This window comes from Hyperolius riggenbachi, chromosome 12 (genome assembly GCF_040937935.1).
Source record: "Hyperolius riggenbachi isolate aHypRig1 chromosome 12, aHypRig1.pri, whole genome shotgun sequence".
In the NCBI taxonomy this organism is placed as follows: domain Eukaryota; kingdom Metazoa; phylum Chordata; class Amphibia; order Anura; family Hyperoliidae; genus Hyperolius; species Hyperolius riggenbachi.
Genome location: NC_090657.1, coordinates 203,095,109 through 203,108,925, shown reverse-complemented (window position 1 = coordinate 203,108,925; position 13,817 = coordinate 203,095,109). Strand labels below are relative to the sequence as shown.

Here is a 13,817-nt window from a genome sequence, read left to right as displayed (position 1 = left end):
TGTGGCGCATATATATGACAGGAATACGACAGTGATCCCCAGGAATCCCAGTGGTGTACTTCCTGTCCAGCAGGAAATATGTCACTGGGTGAGGGGCGTGCCGGGAAGGTGTGGCGCTATGTATATGACTGTTGGCGCACTCTGCCACAGGGTCATATGTTAGTCATTTTTTGCATTGCGGCGGGGGCATCGCATCCCCATCTCAAAGCAAACAATTAAAAACAGCCTCAACGAAAACTTCTATAAAAATGTTAGAAAGCAATAGAAAATTAAAAGAAAAAGCGTCTCCCACACCCATAAAAGAAACCCCACAGGATTTAACCCATTTATCTCCATGGAGGCTGGGATTACATTTCCGAGTGCAGTGTAAATAACATTACAGTACATCTGTTACCATTTTTTTTTACATTTGTGGAAAGAAAAATGGTGTCCCCAAGCTATTTTAATCCCTTATCTCTACTGCAGGCTGGAATTACACAGAAAAGCTGAGCCCCAAGCAAGGGACTTTGGTGCCAAAACAATACCACTGACCCCTCCTTTTAAAGGGACAAGGGTCTCATTCACACCTCCGGCAGAGTCGGTGCAGAACTACCCCTGTGTGTGGGGGTTGGGTCCTGAGGGTGAGCATTTTCTGTACAAGGCCCTGTGTATGTATGGTCTAGCTTACCAAAACCAAGCTTACCCATGCACAGAAAACTGCAGTTGAGGACGGGTTATTGGATATAAAGGACATACCTAGATCCAGAAGTCGGTTCCAACGCTCCTCCTCATCTGCTGCATCATCATTATCTACAGACAAAACACAGCACATCACACTACAGCCCAACATTTATTATTAGGAATGATAGGATCTTATCACAGATACAAGTAAACACTTGATATACATTCTCTGCACACACAACACACAAGACAGTGACAATGGAACCACAGTAACAGATTTGCATTATGTGCATTGTCCAATCAGCAAAAGCGATGTCTGCACTGTGTAAATACAGAAACCACAAGAATTCAGCTAATCTGCTTGCAGCCAGCTGAAAAATGTAAAATCTCCATCCACATCACACACGTCCACATCTCCTGATACTTCTGCATGGCTCTCTTCCATGGCTGTGACCTGCTCTTACCTGAGAACAGTTCCCTGCTGCGGAGCCCAGCATTATCCCCATCACTGTCCTCATGGCCATCCCCTTCATGGATGTTTTCTACAACAATGTGGAAACTTTATCAGGCAGATATTGAAAGCAATAGTGTATTTACATACTGATCATATGTTTACATACTGATATCATATGCAGACACTGTGCATGTGAGTATGGGCTGCTGATAACTCATTTCTGTAAACTGCGGCAGTGACAAGATTGTACTTTAGAACAGAAGTAAAATCAGTGATACAAGTATATCAAAACCTTATTTTAAAGTTATTTTCAACACACACTTATGGTAAGTTTAAAGAGGAACTCCAGTGAAAATAATGTAATAAAAAAAAGTGCTTCATTTTTACAATAATTATGTATAAATGATTTAGTCAGTGTTTGCCCATTTTAAAATCTTTTAAATCCCTGATTTACATTATGACATTTATCACATGGTGACATTTTTACTGCTGGCAGGTGATTTAGCTGCTGCTTGCATTTTTGGCAGTTGGGAAACAGCTGTAAACAGCTATTTCCTACAATGCAACAAGGTTCACAGACAGGAAACTGCCAGGAGTACCATGGTCCTCAGAGTAACTTGTTGGAGGGGTTTCACCACAATATTAGCCATACAGCGCCCCCTGATGATCCGTTTGTGAAAAGGAATAGATTTCTCATGTAAAAGGGGGAATCAGCTACTGATTGGGATGAAGTTCAATTCTTGGTCACGGTTTCTCTTTAAGTGCAGTAACACTTTAAAAGCTCAATTCCAGGAAAAATCTATTTAAGTTTTGGAACGTCTGGAAATGGGTTTAAGCTTATTTTGGGATTATATAGCTGTCAGTGTCCCCATAGGGGAGATTTTCCTCACTTCCTGTCTATTAATCGTCCATGGCTTTTAACACTGGTAGTTCTGGGGACAGGAAAAGAGGGACCGTGATAAAAACTTAATGGGAGATGTAATAATATACAATTTGGCGCTTGTGTAAGGGGGCAAAGCTAAGGTGTGCCAGCTGGGACTGGCCCACAACTTGTTCCCCCACATACCCCAACACTCTGGATGTGGGTAATTGATAAAAAGGATTGGAATGGGTTAATGGAACTCTTTTCAGCTATAGTTCTGCACCATTCTATAAGCAGTCGCTAATGCATTTACTCTTTAGACAGTACACAATTATGTCTTCTAGTCCAGTGTTTCTCACCATTATTACAAGATGTACGCCTTTATGAAAGATGGTGTTTCCAAGGCAATCTCTATTGTGGGCATGATCACAAGTACCCCTTGACTTGTATTTGAAAAAGGGTACCTGTGAAGAATACTGTCCCAGGATTTATACTTACCTGGGGCTTTGCCTAGCCCCTTTCAGGCCATTCGTTCCCTTGCCATCTCCCTGGCCTGATAGGCCTCGTTCACATCTGCTGCGCTGAAAAACGTGTTAAAGCGCATGGTAAAAAACGCATGCGCTTGTGCGCGCTTTAGTCCGCGTTTCTGTGCGTTGCGCTTCTTTAAAGCACGTTTTGCTTACTGTAGCAGCAGCAGTTGTCAATAAAACTTTGTTTTTGTATGTAAATGTATTTTTTTCTCCAATTAGGGGTAAAAAACGCATGCGCTTCTATGCGCTAAAAAAGCGGACCCATTCACTTGCATTGCTGTGTGCTTTACAGCTCAACGCACAGAAATGCCTGCAACACTACGTTTCTGTAACGCTGCTCAGCGCAGCGCATAGATGTGAACCAGCTACATTTAGTTACATGGAAAAATCAATACCTTGCTGAACGCACAGGGCAGTGCGCTGTGGAAAGCGCACAGAAACGGCCCTGATGTGAACGAGGCCATACATTGGCTTAGTCGCTCTTTGTCACACATGGGATGATGTGGTGGTTGGGCAGCGCATGTGTGGTGAAGAGTCACAGACAATGTACTGGGCCGTCCAGTGGGGGACTAGAGCAGCCCAGAGAGATAGCAAGGGATTGAACATCCCAAAAGGGGCTGAAGAAAGCCCCAGGTAAGATTAAATCCTGGGATAAGAATACTATATAAATACGAAAATAAATATACTTACTCAGGCTTACTGATATGTAATTTATCATTTTTTGCAGCAGGCAGGAACCTCACCTGGGATACACAGCACACGGTAAGGTAAATCTTTGGTCCTCTTCCGCCCCATGGGGACCGATCCTTGGGTCAAACCTGAAAGCAAAAGCTGGTAGTTGTTATTCATGGTGGAGCAACAAGTTACTGCTTGGCTAATAGACGGGAAGATGATACACTATTTGGCTATAAATATTAAGAACTTCGTTTAGATAGATCCAGGAACTAGATGGAGATGGTCAATGAGCTGATGCAAATTGTATGTTACATTTATGCAAACGTGTGTAGCCTGGAACTGGACCAATGAAATGAAGTAGCTAAAGTTTTTGATTGGGCAAACTTGAACAAAGTTGAACTTATCCGGGGCTTCTAATGGTCCCCCGCAGACATCCTGTTGCCCGCACAGCCACTCACCGATGCTCCGGTGACTGCCTCCGGTTCACTTCTGGAATTTGTGACTTTAAAGTAGGAAAACCACTGCTCCTGTGTGGCCATGTCCTCACTCCCGCTGACGTCACCAGGAACGTACTGCGCAGGCGCAGACCGTACTGGGCCTGCGCAATACACTCCTGGTGACATCAGCGAGAGTGAAGAGAAGGCCACACAGGCGCAGTGGTTTTCAGACTTTAAAGTCGCAAATTCCAGAAGTGAACCGGAGGCGGGGACCGGAGCATCGGTGAGTGGCTGCGCGGGCACATGATGACTGCGGGGGACCATTAGAAGCCTAAGGTAAGTTCAACTCTTTTTTCCCCCTACAGTACTCCTTTAAATTTGCATCAACGAGTAATTAGCATCTCTATGACATCTCTCCTACAACAATCACTGTCCCAGATTGGCTCTGATCCACCCCACAGTCACCAGAACATTTCTTTTATTTAGGACACTGTGATTATAACTTTGACTAGGAAAGAGGAGCTGGGTGTGTGAGAGGGATATCTGAGGATTCTTTCGTTTGATCTTTTAGGGCTTGTTCACACTATGAGCATTTGCTTTTCTTTTTTTTAAGCGCTGGCGATTTTAGAAAACGCCATAAAAGCACTTGTGCAATGATTCCCTATGAGAGTGTTCACATATGAGCGGTTTGATTCCGCTCTTCTGACCCGGACACGTGCTTTTTTGGCACATACTTGACTTAAAGAAGTGGCTGATCCCGAGAAACGCATTGTCACAGTGCTCATGAAATAAAGGTTATAAAAAATTTTTATAAATACACTCCTTGTGAGTTTTTTTATATAGAACTTATTTTTTTTGCAATTTTTGATATTATAAAGTCTGATATTGAACCTTGGATTCAAAAATATATATTATGTGGTTTCATTATCTGAACGGATCCTCATTTACAAAAAATGGTCACCGCGTTCCAGCACTGGCCCCTCCGTTCAAATCTCTCACAACGGGAGGTTTCGGAAGTCTTCAGGAGCAATTTGGACTTGAATGCAGTGGCGTATCTAGAGGGGTAAAGGCATGGCTTGTGCCATGGGCGCCACAGTACCATGGGCACCGCTATGCCTGCCCTGTGCTGCGTCGCCATGGCTGCCCCTGTGCTGCGTCGCCATGGCTGCCCCTGTGCATTGCCGGCACTTAGACCTCAGATCAGATTCATTCTGGGGAACATGGCTACTTAGTTTATGTATGTAGGGCTCACTTGGGTTAGAGTTAGAAAAGAGGAGAGAGAGGGGATAAGAAGAGATATTTCCAAAAAAACCATGGATGCAGATCAAGGAGGACGCCACCTCTCCAGATGAGGCACACAAGCTCACTTGGCCTTTTTAAATGCTCATCTGGACAAAGAAGAAGACTTCTGGTCTTCTGTGTTATGGTCAGATGAAACAAAAATTGAATTGTTCGGTCACAATGAGGTTTCCTTCATTTGGCGTAAAAAAGGAAAAGCCTTCAACCCAAAGAACACTATCCCCACTGTCAAACATTCAAACATAGTGGTGGGAACCTAATGCTTTGGGGGTGTTGGACCAGAAAACCTAATCATAGTAAATAGCACCATGAAAACAAAGCAATACATGAGGATTCTCAACAACATCATCAGGTAGTCTGCAGAGAAACTTGGCCTTGGGCACCAGTGGACATTTCAGCATGACAATGACCCAAAACACACAACTAAATGGTAAAGAAATGGTTAGCAGACAACATTAACGTTTTGGAATGGCCCAGCAAGAGTCCTGACTTGAATCCAATTGAGAATCTGTGGAGGGAGCTAAAGATTAGAGTGATAGCAAGAAGACCCTCCAACCTGAAAGATTTGGAGCTCATTGCTAAAGATGAATGGGCAAAAATGGAGACAATGCAAAAAGCTGGTCTGCAATTATAAAAAGCGTTTTATTGCTGTAATAGCCAATAAATGATTTTCTATTGATTATTGAGAAGGGTATGAATAATTTTGAACTGGACACTTTTTGCTCAAATGTAAATAAAAGCTGAGAATTTGTTTTTTTCCCCCCACAATGCCTCTTGTACATCGTCTTATCTTTTGGGAGACACCTATGTCATTTCCCGTCAAAAAATGACTTGCTGGTTGAATAAAAGTAACTTTAAGTCAAAATTTGCCATGGGTATGAATAATTATGGGCAATAGCGGTATAGGTGTCCTCCAACATCACTGGCCATCACTTCAGCGAATCACTGTGTTGGATTATATTTAGCCAACTAAACTGTAATGCCCCCACAGCAGGGTGCCTCTTGCTCATCATCCCCATTCCCTTTTCATATAACAGAGCAAGCTGGTTGGCAGACAGACAGTCAGTGCCTCTGTACAGGGACGGCTCTTATGCTGGGCATACACGAGTCGACCCGGCAGCTCGATTAGCCGCCGGATTGACTCCCGCCGTGCCCCCGCTCGTCCCTGCGGGCGCTCCTTATCTTCCGCTCGATTCCCCGCTATTGCCCGCCCACAGGGATCGAGCAGGGAATCGATCCGGCGGGTCATCGGACCCGTCGGAAATTATCAATCGAGCCATCAGCGGCTCGATTGATAAGGAATAATCCTACCGTGTATGCCCAGCATTAAACGGTCGGGTGAAACAATTACAAAGGATCTTTTGGGACACAGTAATCTAGCACCTGTGCATAGCTTTACAATAATAATTATAAACTGTATGGAGCAGACTGCCATTTGTTTCTAAGTTTGCTAAAGGTTGCAGTGGCAGCCAAGTTCTGCAGCAGACATACAGGCATAGCCGAAGCCTGGCTATACACTGTACCCGGAGAGAATTATGGAGGGGTCTGCTACCAGTGGATATAGCCGTAGGAAATCAACTGCAGTTTAACATATATCGACAGCCATGTATTCGTTATAAACTTGTTTTACACAGTCTTTTTTATTTATTTTTAGTGTTATACTGTGTCTGTTCTTGGCCAGTTTCTTTATCTCATCTCTTACCGGGTCACAAGGAAATCACAGTAGGACTTGGAAGAGTTCTTTCAGGTATTTTTTATCGCTTTCTGTGTTGACGTTACACATGCACTCCACTGGAATTGCAGGAAAATCTCCTTAACAGGAACATAGATAATATGGATGAAGAAAACTGGCTCTCGGATTTTAGAAGTAATGCTTCATACACACTTGAGATAAAAGTCTTTGAAAAATGCAAGATCACAGACCAATTTTACCCCCTTCCATGTAGTATGAGAGCCATACCTACACAGTCTATTCTATGGAGCTGTACTCCCCATCAGATAAAATCTTTGCAAGATGCTGCACACAAAGATGCCCGTACACACTCAAAAGATCATTATCTGCAAAAGATCTCTTCCTGCAATAGATCCATTCCTGCAAAATGCATTCATAGTCTATGAGATCTGCAGATCCTCATACACACCTTGTTTAACAGACTTCATCTGCATATCTGGCAATCATCTGCAGATCTGAAAATCCATCCTGGTCGATCTGATCTGCAGATGATTGTCTGTTAAACCAAGTGTGTATGAGGATCTGCAGATCTCAGACTATGAATGCATTTTGCAGGAATGGATTTTTTGCAGGAACAGATCTTTTGCAGATAATGATCTTTTGAGTCTGTACGGGCATCTTTGTGTGCAGCATCTTGCAAAAATTTTATCTGATGGGGAGTGCAGCTCCATAGAATAGACTGTGTAGGTATGGCTCTCATACTACACGGAAGGTGGTAAAATTGGTCTGTGATCTTGCCTTTTCCAAAGACTTTTATCTCAAGTGTGTATGCAGCATAAGGGCGATATTTGGTCTACGGGAGAGCACGCTCTTTACACACATTATCTGCTGAAATCCTATGTGAAATCCTTGGTAACTAATGTAAAGTGTGTCACTCTACCTACAACTTGTGATCGCCTTACTGGCCCCGGGAAAACTCCCAGTACCCTCTCTAAATCATATGAGAGGTCATGGTGAGGAGAAACTACAACACTTGGTAGGAAAGGCACGGGAAAACCACAAGGAGATGACGAGGATGCGGAGAATAGGGATGGTCGGAAATGCCAATTTCCGATTCCGCGGTAAATCCGCATTCCGCCATTGCCAATTACCGATTCCGCTCCCAACTTCCGCATTCCAATGCGGAATTTCCGCCGGAAATCACGGAAATTCCGCCCGACTTTAACAGATTTTCCCAAAACCTATAAGGTCTTTTTAAAAACTTTTCTTTTGCATCTTGTTCAGAAGATACTGTTTAATAAACTGCAAATTTGGCGTTTCTAGGACTTACGCGGGCTTTGCTATTAACCGCTAAAGTCTGCGGATTTTTACTGTAATGTAAAATGCAGAAAATAGGTAGATGCAGATTTTCTGCATTTACATTACAGTAAAAATCCGCCGACTTTAGCAGTTAATAGCAAATCCCCCTTAAGTCCTAGAAACACCAAATTTGCAGGGTTTATTAAACTTAAACTGTGAACAAGATGCAAAAAAAAGTTTTCAAAAAGACCTTATAGTTTTTGAGAAAATCGATGTTAAAGTCGGGTGGAATTTCCGCGATTTCCGACGGAAATTTCCGCGATTTCCAGCGGACTTGCATTACCGATTTCTGCATTCCGATGCGGAAATGCAAATTCCGATCGGAATTTCGGAAATTGCATTTCCGCAGAATCCGAATGAGCATCCATAGTGGAGAACCACAAGGGGCGTAACTAGAGGGGAGCAGCCCCTGTGATCACAAGAGGGCCCAGAGCGGTGAAGGACCCCAATTACTAACCTTCCCTTCCTCTGATATAGAGGTCTATACTTCAGATCAGGTGCGTTTGTGGCTACACTTGTAATGAGTGTAAAGATCAAGATGGCCACACTTGTTTTATGACCCTTGTGAGATGGGCCCCCAGGCTGTGAATGGTATCAAGGGGAGGCAGGGGAAGGGGTGTAAACATTGGGGGGGGGGAATCAATGATTTGCTGGGGAGTCCCTTGAATTGTAGCTATGTCATAGGACATAAATGGCACATTGGGGAATTTGCAGGCTATGCCCTTATAGACAGTCCGGCCTACTCTTACAACGTAGATAGATGTTGGGGTGAAGTGGGACGGCGGACAGGATTACTTTTGGGGGGTACTGCAGGTGGTAAAGGAGTTGACTGTTTAAAATGGATATCCCAGTGTACCTGTTTAGAAGTTCTTATGGGACTGTACAATTTCTGCTGAAGCAGTTTATCAATAAAACATAAAAAAAACATAACAAACAACAGGACAGGTCAGAAAACAGGCACAGTCAGAAAGGAGATACCAGCCAGGCAGAACTTATTACCATTCCTTGCTCTAACCAAAATCATAAAGTTAAACAGTTAGAGTGGCACCTGGGCTTCAAAAAAGGCCAAAATGTTAGAATTTACCCTGACGTCACCCCAACGCTCTGCCCCAAGCATTCATCCATTGTCCTCTCATCATCTGTAGGCCCCATACAGACACTTCTCATCAATGACGTCACCCCAACGCTCTGCCCCAAGCATTCATCCATTGTCCTCTCATCATCTGTAGGCCCCATACAGACACTTCTCATCAATGACGTCACCCCAACGCTCTGCCCCAAGCATTCATCCATTGTCCTCTCATCATCTGTAGGCCCCATACAGACACTTCTCATCAATGACGTCACCCCAACGCTCTGCCCCAAGCATTCATCCATTGTCCTCCCATCATCTGCAGGACCCATACAGACACTTCTCATCAATGACGTCACCCCAACGCTCTGCCCCAAGCATTCATCCATTGTCCTCTCATCATCTGTAGGCCCCATACAGACACTTCTCATCAATGACGTCACCCCAACGCTCTGCCCCAAGCATTCATCCATTGTCCTCTCATCATCTGTAGGCCCCATACAGACACTTCTCATCAATGACGTCACCCCAACGCTCTGCCCCAAGCATTCATCCATTGTCCTCCCATCATCTGCAGGACCCATACAGACACTTCTCATCAATGACATCAGCTGCCGTACCTGGGGGATTCTCCTTCACCAGCTTAAAGAAATGGTCATCTGTGATTTCTGTGTCCTCCTCAAAAGTATCTGAAATGTAAATAAAAGTAATTACAACAAACTTTAACAGAAAAGGCATCAAGTCTCATACAGAAGTACAAGGACTGTCGCCAGCAGGGGTCAGGACTCAATCCTTCAGGAGACAGTTCGGGGACAAGTGCTGTACAGACACGTCACTAGGCTGCAGGCTCTGCTGCTATGGAGTCGGGCGATAGCACAAAGGTTTAGCGCATAACAGAGTGGAAAGGTAATAGGAGAAAAACAGCCTCTGCCTGCACTCAGTTGAGATGATCTAGTGGACTATATACCTCACCAATGCCACAGTACACAAGCTAGATTCTCAGCTGAGGTTGTTCCAACAGCCCGCCTTGGCGAAAACCATCTAGCATGAGTAGTAGTAGTAGAGTAATTGTGTTTGTTGTAGCATGAGTAGCCTACGATCTGGAACCCTACAGAGATTCATTGGGGATTGTTTTTTTTATTACTCGGAGCAGTGGTTTTAGATATGACAGCATTCTACAGTGTAACATATGCTCCCTATTGACTACTCCTATGAGTAAACAACCATTTTTCAGCAAAATTGGCTCTTCTGCTTTTCTTACATGACTGTGCTGAGTGCTCTAACCTCTGCACTGGTACAGAGATTGGAGGGGAGGGGGCTGAATTCACTTTGCTCTCCATTGGGCAGTGCATGTAGCCTCACTCCCCCTCCCCCATGGGACAGAACATGAGCCTCCTACCTCTACTCCCCATCCCCTCTCCATAAAAAGTACATGCAACCTTCTGCCTGTATTATACATGGTCCCAAACTACACCTCTGTGCCAAATCTCTGCCATGAGTGCAGGGCGGACCTAACATGAAGGCACCTGAATCACGTGATTCAGGCGGCAACTTCTAGGGGGCGGTGTTTGGACAAACAGTTTGGGCAACCTGGCTCCTGCCTCCTCTCCGCTCTCCCGCCCACCTTCCTGGCGCACACACTACCCTCCTCATCCCCGCATCCCTGAATCGTTCTGGCACCAGAGCGGCCAATCACAGCCCCCCATGATCCTTTTGCTAACTGGTGCTGATGGACTCTCGAGCAGCACCATAGCACTGTTATTCGGCCAATCCCCACACTCGGTCAGTAGTAGTGACTGGCCGTTTTGATGCCAGCAAACCCGCTAGATTTGTTGTGTGCCAAAGCATCCCCTCTGGCTGACTATGTTGATCTCTCGCCGGTCATGGGGTTTATATGGGGGTATATATGATGGCGTGTGCGTGCATGTGTGTGTAGGACTAAATCTTTAGACCAGGGTATTGATAGCCATAGACATGAGACTCATTTATCCTGTTCTGCTGACCATCAGCAAAGAAAACAGCTCCCATCACAGCAGACCAGTGACTTCTATCTTCCAAATACTCATTCCACATAGAGGAGCATTCTGAGTCAGTTTAGCAATGTACATTTATGGAAACGTTGGCTGATACTGAATGGATTTTTTTCATTTACCAATACACCATCCACACTCTGTCAATTGCAGCCCTGTTTCAGCAGATTATAATCCGCAGTTTTAGTGGCTATTTCTACCCAATGACAGCCTGGTAGGAAGAACAGCTATTAGCAGATTACAGTAATATAACCACCTTATCTGAACAATGCTTTCCATCATTGCACAAGTCCCACCATGATCTCTGTCCAAAGTTACCAAGTATATCCTCCAGCTGGTCCTCTTTAGATTCGCTGGGGTCACTGAATACGTCCTTCTTGTAGAGATCTTCATGATCTTCTATGTAACCCCATTCATCTCTGGTGAAGAAGACAGCCACATCCTGATAGCGCAGCGGTATCTGCAACACACAGAGCAAAGGCTGCGAATGGCATCTGCAGCACATATAGCAAATCCTGCTACCTTCATCCGCACACCCTGCAACTGGTATCTGCAACACAAGCCACACACCCTGCAACTGGCAACTGCAATGCAAGCCACACACCCTGCAACTGGCATCTGCAACACAAGCCGCACACCCTGCAACTGGTATCTGCAACACAAGCCGCACACCCTGCAACTGGCATCTGCAACACAAGCCGCACACCACGACACTGGCATCTACAACAAGCCTGACACCCTGCAACTGGCATCTGCAACACAAGCCGCACACCCTGCAACTGGCATCTGCAACACAAGCCGCACACCCTGCAACTGGCATCTGCAACACAAGCCGCACACCCTGCAACTAGCATCTGCAACACAAGCCGCACACCCTGCAACTAGCATCTCCAACACAAGCTGCACACCCTGCAACTGGCATCTGCAACACAAGCCTGACACCCTGCATCTGGCATCTGCAACATAAGCCACACACCCTGCAACTGGCATCTACAACACAAGCTGCACACCCTGCAACTGGTATCTGCAACACAAGCCGCACACCCTGCAACTGGCATCTACAACACAAGCTGCACACCCTGCAACTAGCATCTCCAACACAAGCTGCACACCCTGCAACTGGCATCTGCAACACAAGCCGCACACCCTGACACCCTGCATCTGGCATCTGCAACACAAGCCACACACCCTGCAACTGGCATCTACAACACAAGCTGCACACCCTGCAACTGGTATCTGCAACACAAGCCGCACACCCTGCAACTGGCATCTACAACACAAGCTGCATACCCTGCAACTGGCATCTACAACACAAGCTGCACACCTTGCAACTGGCATCTGCAAAACAAGCTGCACACCTTGCAACTGGCATCTGCAACATAAACCGCACACCCTGCAACTGGCATCTGCAACACAAGCTGCACACCCTGCAACTGGCATCTGCAAAACAAGCTGCACACCCTGCAACTGGCATCTGCAAAACAAGCTGCACACACTGCAACTGGCATCTGCAAAACAAGCTGCACACCCTGCAACTGGCATCTGCAAAACAAGCTGCACACCCTGCAACTGGCATCTGCAAAACAAGCTGCACACTCTGCAACTGGCATCTGCAAAACAAGCTGCACACCCTGCAACTGGCATCTGCAAAACAAGCTGCACACCCTGCAACTGGCATCTGCAAAACAAGCTGCACACCCTGCAACTGGCATCTGCAAAACAAGCTGCACACCCTGCAACTGGCATCTGCAACATAAACTGCATACCCTGCAACTGGCATCTGCAACACAAGCTGCACACCCTGCAACTGGCATCTGCAACATAAGCCGCATTACATCTGCAATACAATCACATACAACAAACCCTACAACGGTTATCTACAACAAATGAGGAAAGTACTGCAACTTGTATGTGCAACACATACGGTAAATGCTGCAACTGGCATCTGCAAAACATACAGCACAGCCTGCAACTGGCATCTGCAACATTTACAGCAAAACACTGCAGCTGGCATCAGCAACACTTACAGCAAACACTGCAACTGGCATCTGAATTACACAGACCAAAATCTGTAAAATGCTCAGTCATCCCGACAGGACTGTCCTGCAGGAGAATAAAGCTGTTTAACCATCATGGCTGATTCTTTTACATTCCCTCCCACAATTTCATTACTGGAAACGTGGAGTCAGATTTCTACCCTGCAGGAGGATAAAGCTGACAAACCTTCGTGGCCACTGTAGTGAAAAATTTGCAACCTATTAGATTCTGCAACTCCCCATAAAACTTACCATACAGTGCATTACTGAGCATGCGCGACTTCTTTTCAGAATCCCGGTTGTAATTTTTTTGCAACTGGGTGACCAACTGCTGTTTTCCATTTTTTTTTCTGCCGTGTTGTGGTGGTGTGGGGGGTAAGGGATTGGCCCGGGGGGTAAAGGTTCGGCTTGGGGGGTGGTTAGGCTTAGGCGTGGGGGGTGGTTAGGGTTAGGCATCAGCAGTGGGTGGTTAGGGATCAGTGGGTGGGGGTGGTTAGTTGGTTAGGGTTAGGCATCGGCAGGGGGTTGCAGGGCCGGGCCGAGGCAGAGTCAAGAGAGGCTCCAGCCTCAGGGCGCAGTGTAGAAAGGGGCACACAACTCACTCAGCTATCATTCCTAATTGTGTTTGAAGCAGAGAGAAATAAGGAAAGGGGATACATGGCAATGACTGCAAGCCAGATAACTAGAGATTCAGGTGTTGGGGCTCTGGGGCACCTCTTAGTCTTATAGCA

General features: G+C 45.6%; 1 protein-coding gene across 1 annotated transcript in view; it reads right to left on the bottom strand.

Moving 5' to 3' along the window:
- The window catches only part of LOC137542407 (zinc finger protein 718-like), a 56,185-nt gene that overhangs the window by 15,946 nt on the left and 26,422 nt on the right, over nt 1-13,817 (bottom strand). The window contains exons 5-9 of the mRNA XM_068264297.1: nt 11,369-11,510; nt 9,641-9,709; nt 3,250-3,324; nt 1,125-1,202; nt 736-789 (exon numbers count right to left, since the gene is read on the bottom strand). Of these exons, the coding sequence (XP_068120398.1) occupies nt 736-789; nt 1,125-1,202; nt 3,250-3,324; nt 9,641-9,709; nt 11,369-11,510 (418 nt within the window). The remainder of the gene's footprint in view (nt 1-735; nt 790-1,124; nt 1,203-3,249; nt 3,325-9,640; nt 9,710-11,368; nt 11,511-13,817) is intronic.